The sequence below is a fragment of the Vombatus ursinus genome, unplaced genomic scaffold, assembly GCF_900497805.2.
Source record: "Vombatus ursinus unplaced genomic scaffold, bare-nosed wombat genome assembly UNPS02014848.1, whole genome shotgun sequence".
Taxonomy (NCBI): domain Eukaryota; kingdom Metazoa; phylum Chordata; class Mammalia; order Diprotodontia; family Vombatidae; genus Vombatus; species Vombatus ursinus.
In genome coordinates, this window is record NW_020954626.1 from 1,037,513 (window position 1) to 1,053,403 (window position 15,891).

At 38.2% G+C, this 15,891-nt stretch overlaps 1 protein-coding gene across 4 annotated transcripts in view; it reads right to left on the reverse strand.

The window, feature by feature from the left end:
• The window catches only part of ATP8B4 (ATPase phospholipid transporting 8B4 (putative)), a 327,254-nt gene that overhangs the window by 19,507 nt on the left and 291,856 nt on the right, over nucleotides 1–15,891 (reverse strand). For all 4 annotated transcript variants that reach the window (XM_027840872.1, XM_027840874.1, XM_027840871.1 and 1 more), the window contains 2 exons: nucleotides 3,542–3,625; nucleotides 1,466–1,711 (listed from right to left, as the gene is read on the reverse strand). In XM_027840872.1, the coding sequence (XP_027696673.1) occupies nucleotides 1,466–1,711; nucleotides 3,542–3,625 (330 nt within the window). The remainder of the gene's footprint in view (nucleotides 1–1,465; nucleotides 1,712–3,541; nucleotides 3,626–15,891) is intronic.

Sequence of the window (15,891 nt, forward strand, 5' to 3'; positions counted from 1 at the left end):
TGGAGTGCTATAACAGTGGCATAAACGATATCTATAAGTACTTAGACCATCAGAAAGGTAAGTGGGCTGGTGACAGAATAAGGACAAGACAGAATGTATGTTAATTCATGCCTATATAATGAATGTCAAGAGGTCTAGAAGAATGTCCTGAGGAGATAGATAGGTCCCTAAGGAACTTTAGCTGCATAAAATGAAAAGTCATGGATGGGTTAAGATCTGTGTTGTTAGACAGAGTAGTCACACCAGTGAGATCACAGATACATTAAAGTGGCAGAGTGGATACAGTAATATTAGCTACTTCTCTCCCTGAACCCTCTGTCCCGCAGAGAATTAAGGATTCTTTGTTAAGAAACCTGTACCTTTTACAACTCTTCAATCTGAAAAAGAAATGAAGTCTATTAGAGTAATAGAGCTTTTCTCCTAAGATATTAAAGTGACCTGGAAGAATTCATCTTCTTCTCAAGACAGATAGATAAATAAATAGATAGAAAGATAGAGAGATAGATATGGATATATACATATATACATATATTCATACATAATATATATGTATATATTATCTCCACTGTTATAAATTAATGACATACATAGCCAAAGATTATATGTGCTACCCTGAATCTACATTCAACCACAAATCATAATGGATAATAAAGACCTGGAATCTTTAGCTATCAACAATTTGGAATGAGAAGGAATCCAAGAAATAGCCTAATACGAACTGCTCATCTTACAGATGAGAAAACTGAAATTTCTTCACCCATGAAGAGAAGTTAGGTGATTTTTTTTCAAGGTCACATATTCGCAGAATCAGGATCTCTGACTCAAATCCAGGATTCTTTTGACTATACACACACTGTCTCCATAACAAAACAGAAGCTCAAATCAAGAAAGTCGATCACAGCAAGCAGAGATCAAGCTTTGGTTACATACTGAAGGCATAAAGAGTAGTGAGTATGTCCTGCCTCTTCTATGAATTTGAGACAAACTGTAGGATACTCTATATGGCTTCTTGAGTAGTCACTTCAGAATTTTATTATCAAACAATAGTTTTTCCTCTCTCTAAAGTCTGAAAACCATTAAGACTTGGGTGAATCATGGGAAATTCTCCTGCTGCCATTGGAAATTTTTTTCTGCTTAGAATTAAAAATTCAGAGTCATTTTATCCCTTTACTGTATATTCCATGCAAAGAAGTGATTTATGTACAGGTTCCCTCCGACATGCATGCCTAATGCTGATTCTGCTCTCCTGTGTTACTTTATGAGTCACTTTAAGGTTTTCTTATGCTTTTCATATTCAAAATTATAGCTAAAAAAATAGAAATCCACTAGGGATTTTCTTAAGATAATTTTTTTTCTCACACAGTAGAGCAAATATTCCAGGACTGCCATAGAATATTTAAAAAGTTTTAAATATATAAAGTTAAGGTGTCTTAGTTTCCCCCTTCAAAACAAACATTGAAGTTACCTGTACACTAACAACAATGACTAAAGATGTAGCGATGGTGACAGCAAAGGACTGGTAGTCAGTAATATGCTTCCCATCTTCACCAGCTACATTATAAAATACACCATATGGGATGAAGAAAAGCGCGAAGGAAGTGTATACTCCATGTGCAATGCAGATGAAAAATTTACGCTTGTTGAAAAGTAGATTCAATTGCCCAGGTCCATAGAGGTTGGGGTAGTCCAGGCTGTTCTGCTCACTCACATCCTGTAAGCAATTAGTTGAACAAGAAATTATTTTATTGGACATAGAGTTAATAAAATGCATAGGACACTATCTTCCACTCAGTTTCTCCCAGAATATGGAGTGCCTTTTCAAATACCCACTTTTATTTTACTATCACCTGAGCTAGACCCAGTCCAGTGAGTCAGCAGCTTCTTTGGGGATAAATGAAATACTACTGAAATAAATAACCATGAAAACGATCAGATACCCCTCTCTCAGGGTCCTATTCAGTAGAAGGTCCCCATAATAGGTGATATTCAATCCCAGGCTGGGTAACCACTTGTCAGAGAAATTACAGAGAGAAGCCAGGCTTCTTTCTGACCTATGATTCTAATAACTTACTGTTCTTAAACTTAATTTTGTACCTTAGAGACTTGTCTAGACTGGGAGTTAGGAAGACCTGGGTTCAAATCCACCTCAGACACTTTCTGTGTGGTCCTGAGCAAGTCAGAATATCTTGGAGCCTCAGTTTCCTCATCTTTAAAATGAAGAGGTATGATTCAGGGGTCTCTAAGTTCCTTATTACAATCTTATGGTTTGAAAGAGTTAAGACAGCCTCTAACCACAGCTGATGCTTAAGTTAGGCAAGAGTTGCTAACTTACTCATTTCCTGGGCAGAGCTCCGATAAGGACCAAAGATGTCAGTGCGAAAGGTATTTGACTTGATGAGGTAAATGCTCTTACGTTTTCCCAAATTGAGTAACAGCCATCTTTCCGAGAATCAGATCTCTGTTATTCTTCAACTCTTTGCTGTTCTCAAATGCCAAGGAGAGGAGAGGAATATGGAAATGGCCATACTAATTCATTCACATAACTTTTCTTCATCACTTCCCTATATTTTTAGCAGGATTCTCCCAAAAACACAGTCCATAAACTTTTTAAAAAATATATTTGGAAAATGGCTCACAAATCACTAGAAGGCCAAGTGAGAAATGAGCTCATAATGTGAAGATTTGTATTTTGCAATATTTGGCTCCAGGCCAGAATATGGGGCCCAGCAATCAGATCTAATGATATCCTGGAAAAAAAATCTGGTCTCTTCAAAAATGCTTTTGAAAAAATCATTTTTAATAAATGCATACTAATTGTACCATAGAAACTCTTGTGGCTGGCCTTGTATTTCCCCACAGGCAAACAGATTTTGTATTTTTTTTCTCCAGGAAATATCCTGCAAATCCCTAAGAGTGCCAAGGATCCACCATTTTGGCTTTGACTCCTTCATCTCCTCTTTCAAGCAAACAGGGGAAAGTACTGAATTTGGAGTCAAAAGACATGGGTTCAAATCTTTATCCTCTCACTTAATATCACATAAACTTCTCTGGATTTTTGTTTCTTCATCAGTAAAATGAGAGGTTTGAATTGGGTGATTTCTGAAGTCCTTTCCAACTCTAAATTTATTGTCCTATGACCGCTCCCCTACCATGGCTAATCATGGTCCCAGAACTTGGTTGAGAACAATACCAAATACTCCCCTTTTGGCAGGGGACTAAGCTGGCTGAATATTCTTTAGTTAGGCTGATCAGGAAAGTTTGATTTTGGATGTTTGTCTATGCTATTCCAACCCAGTTCTAGGATTTTTCTGTCTTCTTGTGACGCTCAGAAAAGCTGAGTCTAAAAGCAAATACTCATCTAGGGACCCTCTGAGAGTCTGAAGAGTATCTTCTACTTAGAAAAGTATGTCTGTTTCCTATCATGTTAGGATTATGTTTGTGCTTCAACCACAACAGCCAGAGTGCCTAGAGTGATATGAGCAAAAGAAAAAGGATTTATCAGGATCATCATAACCATTTAAGCACAGAGTAAAACACATACCTGGTCAAAAATCCCCATGGCTAATACAGGCAGGGATGTATAGACAATATTGAAGAGGGTGATGAACCACTGATCATAAACAGTCTAAAAAGAAAAGGAAATATTCAGTACAAAAAAACACCCAACTCAACAATGGCTAAGTTACCTATTGTTTGTCTCATGTGCTGAAGAAACATGGTATCCTAGACAAAATTACAACTGAAATTTCCTCCCAAATGTGGTCTCCCAAATTGGCTAGTGACTCACAATGAGCCTGATTCTCTGACTCATGGTTAAAGAATGGGTTTATGTAAATCTTCAGATACTACTTTCTCTTGGCATATGAAAGCAACAACTCTTTCCCTACCCTATGAGCCCTTAGTCATGGCCTAAAATAAGAAGAGGAGTTGAAATTAACAAATAACTAATAATGACAACAGCAACAACATCAATAGCATTTTAAGGATTAAAAACTATTTTCTTCATAACTCTGTGAGGTAGGGTAGGTGGCATAGTTGTTACTGTCCCCACCTTACAGATGATGAAACTGAGGCACAAAAAGTTTAAAGGACTAGCCTAGGGTCCCACAGTTGGTAAGTGACAAGATCAAGATTTGGATTTAGATCTTCTGATGTAAGGACAAGAGCCTTTTCCTCAAAAACAACAAATAAACCAAAAATAGTATTATTGTCCACTTGTAGAACATTTCCCAAAGTGCTTAAAATGATCCTTATGAGAACACATGAGGTAAAACAAAGCAAGTATTGTTAGCTCCATTTTACCGAGTAGAAAAACTCACCTACCTGAGGTGAATAATATGCCACCAAACCCTCACAGAGTAATCATCAGGAAAGTACTCTGTCAACTTTTAAATGCTGTAGCATTTAGGATTATTATGATTTAGGATCATAGGGTTTTAAATATGGAAGGGACTTTAGAGGTCAGTCCCATTTTATGGATGAAGAAACTGACAACATAGATAGGAAGTGACTTGCCCAGTGTCACAGAGGTAGTAGATGGAACTCAAACTAGGAATTCAAACTAGGGTTTGAATCTAGGCTTTTTGAATCCAAATCAATTCTTTTTTATACTTTGTCATACTAGTTTCTCCATATCACTGCTGACTTGTAATTGTGTATGATTATGATGTTCCCTATAATCAGCTCCCATTTTAGATTACAAACTACTTGAGGGCAGAGATTAGCTTATTTCATTTTTGTATCTCCAATATCTAGCACACAGTAGGCACTTAAATATTTCTTGGATTTAATTGAATTGTATTTTCCCTAAAGTGAAGTATGGAAAAGATAAGAAAGAAACTAATTAAACTGAAGTCTTGCACATTTAAAGTTCTATTTTTCAGTTTATTATTGCCCCCTTGACAATTGGAAGGTGTCATAGTTTGCTTCAGAATTAAGTGGATCGGCCTAATCAACCTGCAAAGGACAATCAAAAGGGGGAAGGGAATAAGCACATCACACCTACTAGGTGCTATTTTGTTTAACAGTGTTTTACAAATATTGTCTCATTTGATCCTCACAACACGGTGAAGTAGGTGCTACTATTATCCCCATTTTACAGTTGAGGAAACTGAGGCAAACAGAGGTTCAGTGACTTGCCCAGGGTGACATAGCCAGTAAGTGTCTGAAGCCAAATTTGAATTCAGGTCTTATTGACACCAGGCTCAGTGCTCCAGCCACTGTTTCACCAGCTAAGCAGACTATCAGTTGAGACAGATGATATAGTACAGTGCAGGGGTGGGGAACCTGCAGCCTTGACGTCACATGTAGCCCTCTAGGTCCTCAAGTGTGGCCCTTTGACTGAATCCAAACTTGTGTTTCAGTTGGGCGAAATCTTCCAGAAACCACTGAAATCAGCAATTGGTAAACATTTCGTCTGCTTACACTTAAGGCTCTTTCTCTAGACCAAATAACAGGGCACATTCCTTCATAAAAACCAACTCGCCTTAGGACAGGATGGGAGTCCTGGTGGTTAAAATTTTTGAAATCTCTGTCAATCTTTCTAGGCCTATAGAAACAGCAAACAGCAGCATCTCTTAGTGAAAGGACCCTAGATACTTCTTATCCCCTTCATTTGGGTTGCCAAGGCCAGACACAAGAGGCTATCTTCTCTTTGTTATTTTGTCTATGATTAAGATAAGCTGCTAATTGGTGAACAGTGCTTTCTGGGTTATGACCACATAGTCCAAATAACTAGACTTCCCACAAATGTAGTTAACTGAGGGAAAAAGGGCTAAATCCAGTTATCTTTTATAAAAATAAAACTCAATTAATAGGTTAAGCATAAATATTTCCTAATCTTATTATTAAATTTGTAAACTGTGAGGACCCTCATAATAGACAAAAATATAAACTGATTCTCAGTCCTATGTCAGTCAATAAATATTTATTAAGCACCTACCATGTGCCTGGCATAGTGCTAAATGCTGGAGATACAACGAAAGACAAAAAATCGTCCCTGTTCTCAAGCAGCTCACAGTCTACATGCAAATAACTACGTACTAATACACTATATACATGATAAACTGGAGACAATCAACAGAGGGAAGGTATTTGCATTATGGGAGATCAGGAAGGGCTTCCTGGAGAAGGAGGTAACATTGTAGCTGGGACTTGAAGGATGCCAGGAAAACCAGGAGGTAAAGATGAGGAGGGAGAGAATTCAGTCAATGAAAATGTGTTTGGGAAAATGTCTTAGATGGTAGAAGCAACAGTTACAGAGTGGTAAAAAAAAAAAGGGGTGGGGAAGAGAGAGCTAAGCATTACATATTTCTTGAACTATCTCTAAACATTAAGCATTATTTGAACCACATCCTTTTTGCCATTTCCATAGGAACCACTTTGGGCAAGTCATATAGTAAGAATGAGAGACCATACAAGGAAGTATCAGGGACCCATGACAATATCTTTTGAATTTTATCTTATTTTTAATTTATGGAATAAAACAAGCATTTCTATAACATAGTATAGCAAAAAAGATGATTACCCATGAAACTGCAAATCTACTATGTATGACTTGCTATTCCTTTTAAATATACAACAGTTATCATGTAAATTTCTTTTTTTCCTTTTTTTCTCTTCCCTCCCCCATCCCACCCTATAGATAGCCACCATTAGACACAAATAGGTGTATATATATATATATATGTGTGTGTGTGTGCGTGTGTGTGTATGTGTGTGTGCATACACACACACATACATATATACCTATATATACACATATATATGTAAAATTATTCTATACATACTTCTATTTATCAGTTCTTTCTCTGGATACAGATAGCATCTTTCTTCATATGTCCTTTAGAATGAATTTGGATATTTATAATGGTATAGAATATATAATAATATATTTATAACACTATAATAGACCCATGAGATATTAAAAGAAGCAGAGGGAGGTCTCCAATATTTTGGGTGGGTCCTCTGTGAAGGATTTATAGAAACACATGGTCGAGAATTGCATAGGATGAGAAGATCTGGACAGGTTTCAATCAGTAGCAGTGAAGGGAATAACCTACTGATGAGATCACTGATCCACTTAAGTATTTAAGAACCATAAGAATAAGATTTAAAGGAAAACAACTAAATTGATGCAATTAGGTACTCTTGCCACTAATCTTTATATATCATCAATCATTCTTAAACTAAACTGGTCTCCCCGCTCCTGCCCCAGGTTTGAGTGGAACGAATTTACTCTTAATTGTTGAAGAGTCAAAATCTTTCCAGAATGTGTATATGTAGAGTACATTTGGAGGTTCAGCGTTCAATCAGGTGTGAAAACCTCTGCAGCCTTTGTTCTACAAAGTAAGAGATCTCTCCCTATAGTATCTTCTTGTAACTTGTTGAAGCCAAGTCTCCTTCATTTGCATTTCGAAAAAAACCCAAGTAAGCAGAACAAGGCAGCTGGGTGATGCATCTGGTCGCTGTGAAAACTGTGGTTTTCTTTTTCTCCTGTTTGAAAAAGGTTTCTTCTATCTGTCTGTCTACACTTATTTTCTATTTTGTTTTTGTGTTTTAGGCAATTGGGGTTAAGTGATTTGCCCAGGGTCACACAGCTAGTAAGTGTCAAGTGTTTGGTCTGAGGCCACATTTGAACTCAGTTCCTCCTGACTTTAGGGCCAGTGTTCTATCCACTGCACCACCTAGCTGCTCCACTTATTTTCTATTTGAAAAGGTTTCCTTCATTCCTATGCTGGTACTTCTCTTGCAAACAATTGGTCTCCTTTAATAACTATCTCCTATGAAATTAGCCTACTCTGCATAAGTGTCCTTTCTAAATAATAATAGCTTGCTTTTATTATGGTGGCACAGTGGATAGAGTGCAGGGGCTAGAGTCAGGGGGACTCATCTTCCTGAGTTCAAATCTGGCCTCAGATACTTACTAGCTGTGTGACCCTGGGCAAGTCACTTAACTCTGTTTGCCTCAGTTTCCTCATATATTAAATGAAGTGGAGAAGGAAATGGCAAAGCATTCCAGTATCTTTGCCAAGAAAACCCCAAATGGGGTCATGAAGAGTCAGATACAACTGAAAAAACAACTGAATGACTTTTAAAAAATACATTTAATTTGAATTTACTGTGATTTCTAAATTGATACAAAGTAGTTTGGTTTCTCCCCAGAGGCCCTTAATGCCACTTGACCAGATGAATTTTTAGGCCAGGCGGAATGTCCACTTCATCCCTAGTTTTGCTCTATGATTTAGAGGAAAGCTATATCATAACAACTTTTTTTCCCTTAGGAATCATATGTCATTTAGGAAAAGCATATTGTGGAATAAAGATGAGGTGCTTAGCTACAGCACATCTGTTATTTATTTGCGTAATTAGCAGTAATACACTAGCAAAATCCAGGAGGAATGATCCAGAGCTTAACAGAGAACTCTCTTCTTCCTGGGTTTTCTACAAACCACATCTGTAAAGAGATCTGGAGATCAATGAGCCCAGGGTGGGACTGGATTACAGGTAACCCAAATCAATGAAGTCATCAAAGCTTTGAGGTTAGTTTCACTATTTCATGTCACTTTCCAAACTTTTCATTGTGATTTTTCTTATATTGTTTGACATCACCAAAGTTTTTATGCCTTGACAAGATAATTGTTTCCATATCAGAGCAAGATTAAAACACACACACACACACACACACACACACATACACACCCAGCCCTGTATCTCATTGACAATGATAAATTGTCATCAGATAATCTCATTTCAGAAGTACACAGTGCCAGTAGTTGCATAGTTTCATACATAGATTTCCTAAATAAGGCCTCAACCAATTTCTTGGCACAGTCCTTGGGGGGGGATAGCTCATCTTTATTAAGAAGCTTGAGGGCACAGGGTGCTTTTAAAATAAATCAAACCCATAAATAGTGAACAAGAGTCCACAGTGGACTTTGTCAGAATCACGAGAGGCTACAACAGTCCATGAGGGTGAGGCATGCACCTTAAAAGGATCCATGGTTTGGTCTAGAGACTTATCTGACATTTATCCAAACCCCTCTGGTCTGGAAATCTGGCTGGAAATCTCATGAGGTCAGATTATATTTTACTTTGTCTCATCAATGGGAGTGTGGTTGGAGTGTTTGAGGGCAGAAATTGGCCCCAAGTTTCCAGATACTACAAGGTTGCTTGTGCAGAGCCAAGCCTGAGCTTTCTCAATGCCCAAACTATGGGGGAGACAGACCCCAAGGGCATCGATCCATTGTAGGACATTTCCTTCCCTTTTTACAGACATATCATAATAGCTTTCCCCACACGTTGCTATTTTTGATTCCATGTTTAAAAAAAAATAACAAAAAACAAAACAAACAAATACTAGAGAGGTGGGGAAGTCAAAAACATGTTGACATTATAGTTTCCATTTTTCAGCTTAATCAAGAGTTGTGGTAACTTAGCATGGTGTACCAAAAAGAACATCAAAGCAGAAGTCAAGAGTCTCGGATTCTAATCCCAAACCCTACTAGCAGCTAGCTCTATGACCTTGCATCATAGATGATACTTTCTAATGATACATATAAAGGATCGTAGAATCAAAGATAATAGGGACCTTAGAGGCCATTCAATCCAGCCGATTCATTTTTTAGAGGAAGAAACCGAGGACAAAGGGGTAAGTATTTGCCCAGGGTCACAAAAGAAGAACCTGAATCTATGTCTTCCCGACTGAAAATTCAGTGAAAATCCATTACTCAGTATTGCCTCTCTGTTAACCAGTTTCCACATCTATAAAATGGGGGGGGGGGGCAGACTAGATGATCTCAAATATTTCATCTAGCTTTAACATGAAATGATTTTATGATTCTAACCCAGTTAGACGTAGTGGTCATTCATCCTGGATCCTTTTTTACCTCTATTTGGCAAGAATGCTCAACAGAAAGTCTTCTGTGGATTCTTCTCCTTTTACCCTTCATACCCCCAAAAGTAAAAGAGTATCTACAGAATGATGCCCCACAAGTCAATTACTGGAAACCAAATGTCCACAGCCCATAACGCATCACCATCCAGCTGAGCTCTTCTAGTTGCCTTGGCTCCAGGAAACAGACAGCAACCCCACTCCAAGGACCATCTTCTCAGAGGCTTGCATGCCACAATCACACAAGCACATTTCAGGAATTCACATCTGCAGGAGCCCACCTACAAGGCCAGGCTCTTGGCTGGGATGTTCTGGAGCCCAGCATCAAAGAACAATGGCCAGTGCTCAAATTCAGCAGGACTAAAGAGGCAGTCCAAGGTAGTAAAGAAATACCACATGCCACTTCGTTAAGTAATTAAACCGCTCTTTTTAAAGTCAACATTGGGTCTTTTTTTTTTTTTTAAGCACATTCTGTTTACATTCGTTCCAATGTTTTTCAGCAGCAATGTGGGTTACCTCAAAGCAATTTGTTGAAAAGCACATGAAAGAAATATTTACTGTAGGTGTTTATGAATCATGGTGGGTTTTTTGTAGGTTTGGTCTATTGTTCCGTAACGGACCCTGCCAAATGGCTATTCTAATAATAAGCTCACTTGAAAAAAGGAAACTAGAACTGAGAAACAAAAGAAAAGGGTAATCATAGCATTGTTTGATATCCCTTGACATTCTGAGGCTGCAGCCATGGAGTTCCAACTCCGATGTGCTCAGTTCTCAGATTGCATGTGTAAGAACTCTCAGGATCATACAGCAAAAGTGACTGAGAATTGAAACTGAGACTACCCAAGAAGGGCCTCTAAACAGATGCTTATTATTAACCAATCTGCTGGAGCTTGCAGCTTTCCTTACTACGAGCTCCATTTTGTCATGGGGCTTTCAACTCCACCGAAGAAACTTGGTAGATGGATGGCAGAAGGTAGAAAAAAAGGGGATTATGCTGAAATTTTGTAGAGAGGATAAGTACATAGACTGCTGACACTAATTAATTGGATAGGAAGAAAGTAGTGCTCTAGTGGGCTCAAGGGACCCCAAAAGCCTAGTTACAAAGCATATTGCTATGTTCTCCAAAGCTAATAAGATCAATTTACTTTCATTAGAAAGAAAATGTGAAAAAAAAAGAAAATGTTACCATAAAAATGTCCTTCATCAAAGACCACTCCTCTCTTCTAAGTGTCTTCACTCTTTTCTCTTCCTTCCCTTATATAGTCCTAATGAGAGACAATGATAAGGAAAGGAAACCAAAAGATTTTCCAGTCCAGGATGTTGCAAACCAGAGTTCAGTGATGAAAAGCAGGAGTTAAATGAGGGAGAAAACAATCATCGCTGAGCCCACGCTCACACCTAGAGCTTTGTTTTTCCATCCTTCTTCATTCTATTTCCTCCCACCATCTGGTGAGTAGAGAAGAGGCAATGCAGCCTCTGCCAACAGTCCAACTTCTTCCTCTTTGTATGAACAAAACCCTGCCGTTCTTCCTTAGTAACCTTTGCGGCAAGTGCCACAGCCATCATATTCCACTTATGTGACAGGAGAGAGATGGGACAAGTGGCTCAAATGACCTCAAAGGGACTTATTTTAATTTAACTTGGGTAGTTGAGTGTGGACTTCCCACTAACAGATAAGCTCTGAACATATTTTACCAAATGCACAACACATTCTCTAAAGCGGTATGTTAATATAGTGACATACCTTCTGGACGCCTAGAAAATAAGAGCAAAGAACTAATATTCATGAGATCAAAATGCCTGAACTCAAAGACACTGTTACTCTTGTCCAGAATAGACTATTTAACAAGAGTTACAATCAATGCCATATGACTTTAAGTATGAGGGAAATGTGGAATGATAGGAATATAATAGATTTAGAGAAGAAGGGACCTCAGGAGAACTATCTAAATCAGTCTCTCTCATTTTCCACTTGAGGAAACTGAGGCCCAGGGAAGTTAAGTGACTTGCCAAAGGTTATAAAGGTAAGTGTCAGAGTCAGGATGTGAAGCCAGGTTCTCTGTTTACACAGTCAGTGAGCTTTCTCTTGTGTCATGCTTGCCCACCACCCCCATGAGCCGTCTTCATTGAGGTGTTATAGAAGAAGCCTTGGAATGGAAAGAAGTCAAGTAATCTAGCTTCTATTTCCAGTTCTGATATTCACTTGCTATGTGACCTTGAACCAGTCACAAGAGGTTAACCCTCTAGGGCTGAAACAGCCCTCACTTGTAAAATGAGAGCACTGCAATAGATAATCTCTAAGGTTCCTTCCAGTTTTAACATTCCATAATTGTAACAAAATCTTAGAACTTAAAAATATTTCACAAAATTTCAGATTCAGGCAACTGCCAAATCAATTGAAATCATTTAGGGATGACTAAATCCCCTCTCTAACGACAGACTAATGTTCTGGCACCATTCAACAAAATGGCCATCTAAAAGTCTGACAGACCATTGGAAAAGATTCTTCAATTTTCATGGCATCTATATACCATTTCCCAATGTTTAAGCCCCTACATGGATTACGCATACAGAATAACAAAACAGTATTTGAAAAGGAATAAACAAGTGCCTACAGACATGAAGGGCAGTGCCTTAATGCCCAAACAAGTTTTCCTTTTTTCCTCTCCACTTTCCTTTACAAACGTATGTTCCAGCTGTCTTGGGGAGAGATTTCTGGACAAAAACCTCCTAATTGACTATTAGTGAGTCAATTCACCAGCTCCATGTAGAAAAACAATGTAGCAGCAATAAAACATTTGGGGTCAGACATCTGTAAATGCTTGTCTTATGTAGATCCAGACAAAGTGTTGGAAGAATTATGAAGAAGTGAAATAATTAGATCTTCTGACCGCATACACATGCTACAGTTTGGAGAGGTGTCGATCTATAATGGAAAAGACATGCTTATGAAGAGGAACAGTCAACCAAACAATCTCACACACATGACAATCCTTTTGAAACAAGGAGGCCAAAACTTCAGGACACCTATGTTATTATATTTGTGGTCAAGTCAAGTCAACAAGCATTTGTCCAGCATTGGGCTATTGCTGGTAATACAAAGAAAACCATCCTTTCTTCTCAAGGAATTTACAATTCAAGGGAATATTTAATCTTCAAAGATTTATGATTTCTTTGGTTTAGACAATTCCATCCAACAAACAAATGACAATGCTTCTTCACCTCTAGTAGATGGTTTTGTGAGTTAGCGTAGATGAAAACATCTTTCAGCCTACATCTAAACGTCTAGTGATGAACATCTCTGAACTCAGCTAGGCTTGTCCCATAGAGACAAGAGTTTCAGCTTAGTAGAACCTACCAGAATTTTTGCTTTACCTGAGATAGCCATTGAAAATGCTGCAATGAGGCACTGGGGTAGGACTTCTGTGAAAGTTACATTATAATCAACTTATAACTTGTCTACCTCATTTTTGACAGCAAAATCAACCCCCAATGGTATCTTATTTATTTCATAACATTCTGTGGTGCCACAAGGACCTTTATTCCATCTTAACAGAGAAGCTTAGCCAGAGAAGGATTTAGTCCTCCAACTTTCAGTGTAAAAGTATCATGGGTAGTGTAAGATGTCCTGTGTCTCATTTGGAGCTCCCAGGTTCCCAATTCAGTTAGGTTAGTAGAAATTTTATTTAAATGGAGTAGGAATAGGCTTACATTAATTGAAGGGTCAAGAGAGATTAGTATTTGAGCTGGGTCTTAAATGGGCTCTTAGGGATGCTGTTTGATCATGCATGCTAAAACACTATAATCTCTGAAGAACCCAAAAATCCAATTGGCAAGTAAGTTAAAGAACAGTGGAGGGCATGTGTAGATTGTCAGGTATGTTGTAGTAAGGATTCCTTTAAGGTATGAGTTGGATTAAATTGTCACTGAGATTCCTTCCACCTTTAAAATTACGTTATTCTTTGATTCTTGAACTACTCCTTAAAGTCACTGCAAGTGTCTATGGACAGTTTAATGAGCAGCTTATATCTCCACTCAATTTCTTTTTTTTATTACTAATGTCACATAGTCCATATCAATCAATCAACAAATATTTATTAAATGCCTATTTATGTACCAGGTCTTTTGACAAACTCTACTTGCAAGGAGTTAACATTCTAACGGGTGAGGCAACCAGTACATATACAATTATATATCGTACAAATATAAAGAAATGCAAATATCTACAAAGTGGCTAAATACATGTAAGTTTGGAAGGGAGGGCACTAGCATTTGGGGATATAAAGGAAGGCTTCATGTAAAAGATGATCCATGAGCTACTTCTGAGTAGAAAGAGATTCTTTGTGGTGGAGCTAAGTAGGGAAGGCATTCCAGGTAAGAGGAACAGCCAGTGCAAAGGTATGGAGATAAGAGATGGAGTGTTAGGTATAAAGAGCACATCATGGGGCAGCAGAGAAGAGAGAGCAGCAGCATTGTCACAATCAGGGTAACCCTGCTGTCAGGTGACCCTGAGATCTCTTCTACCTCTAAATCTATGATCTTTATTATCCCATGACCATGATTTTTTATTATCGATACGAGGGACATTGAAATAATGGTGCCTTCCTGCCCTTTCCTATTCAGTCTTTGTGAGTTCAAATGGAGCCTCAGACACTTACTAGCCATGTGACCCTGGTCAAGTCACTTAACCCTGTTCACCCCAGTTTCCTCATATGTAAAATGAGCTGGAGAAGGAAACGGCAAACCACTCCTGTATCTTTGCCAAGAAAACCCAAATGGGGTCACAAAAAGTCAGAAACGACTGAATGAAAGGCCAAAATGGGGCCCAGAAGAAGAACTAGAGAATGAACTAAAGCACTTCTTAGTGTTGGCCCTTGGCTCATGGGAGAGAGGTCAAAGTGGCCTTGATGTTTTCCTCTAGACTACCCACCCCTCTTCACAAGGGTAGGAGAGGAAATAAGAATTCAAGGCGAATGGTGCATCTATGAGTGTCACAAGAACATTCTTTGTGCTTATACTCCTGAGAAAGAACCTGGGGAATGTGGGTGGGAGGAAGGTAGAAAATTTAGACACTTATCTTCCCCACCATATCCACCTTCTTAGGGCCATATCTCAGCAATAAGACTTCTACATCATCCAGAGAAGTGCAAAACTCTTAGAATCTCCTAAGTTCCACCTCTACAGATTGATTCCTTTCATTCAAGCATTATTCTCTCTAGGGGTTTTCTTTTAAAAAATGCAAAGAGTGAAGAAAGCAGAACTCATAAAAAATAAGACACAATAGCAATGTAAAAAATGAAACAACAATAACTATAATAAAAGAAAATGCTATAAAACTATAACAACAATGAAGAGTTATGACCCCAGAAGAGTTGAGAAAAAGGGCCTCCCTCCCTTATTTGCAGAGGCCAGGGACTACGAGAATATCATATTGTATATGCTACCAGACATGGTTGGTTTTGTTGAATTGCTTTTTTTTTCCTCTTTAAAGAAAATCTTTATTATGAGGGATAGCTTACTGGAAAGGGCAGAGGAGGGGTGTATTCAGAAAAGAAAATGATGTAAAAACAAAATATATCAATAGAAATAAGATTTTTAAAAAACACAAATACCTCTGAGAATAACTAACACTTCAGTACAAATTATTTCGTCAGATCACGGAAAGGGGTGGAGTAAGCATATTGGTACAAAATGAGGAGATGGGAAGTCATTGAAGACCAACTAAATGACAAATAGCTTGGGGTAATAGACAAAACTCCAGATTTGGAGGGTCTGCTATTGTGTGACACTATACAAATTATTAACATCTCAGGGCCTCAGTTGCTACATCTGTTAAACAAGAGCATTAGACTAGATGGTCTCGCACTCCCTGCCTGCTCTAAGGCTGACAATTCTTCTTCTCGTTCACAGTTTTGTTTAAAGATGGCCTTGATCACGGTACACTTGGCTTTCTATGTGACATCACACCATGTATAAATCACTAACAGCCCGTCAGGAAT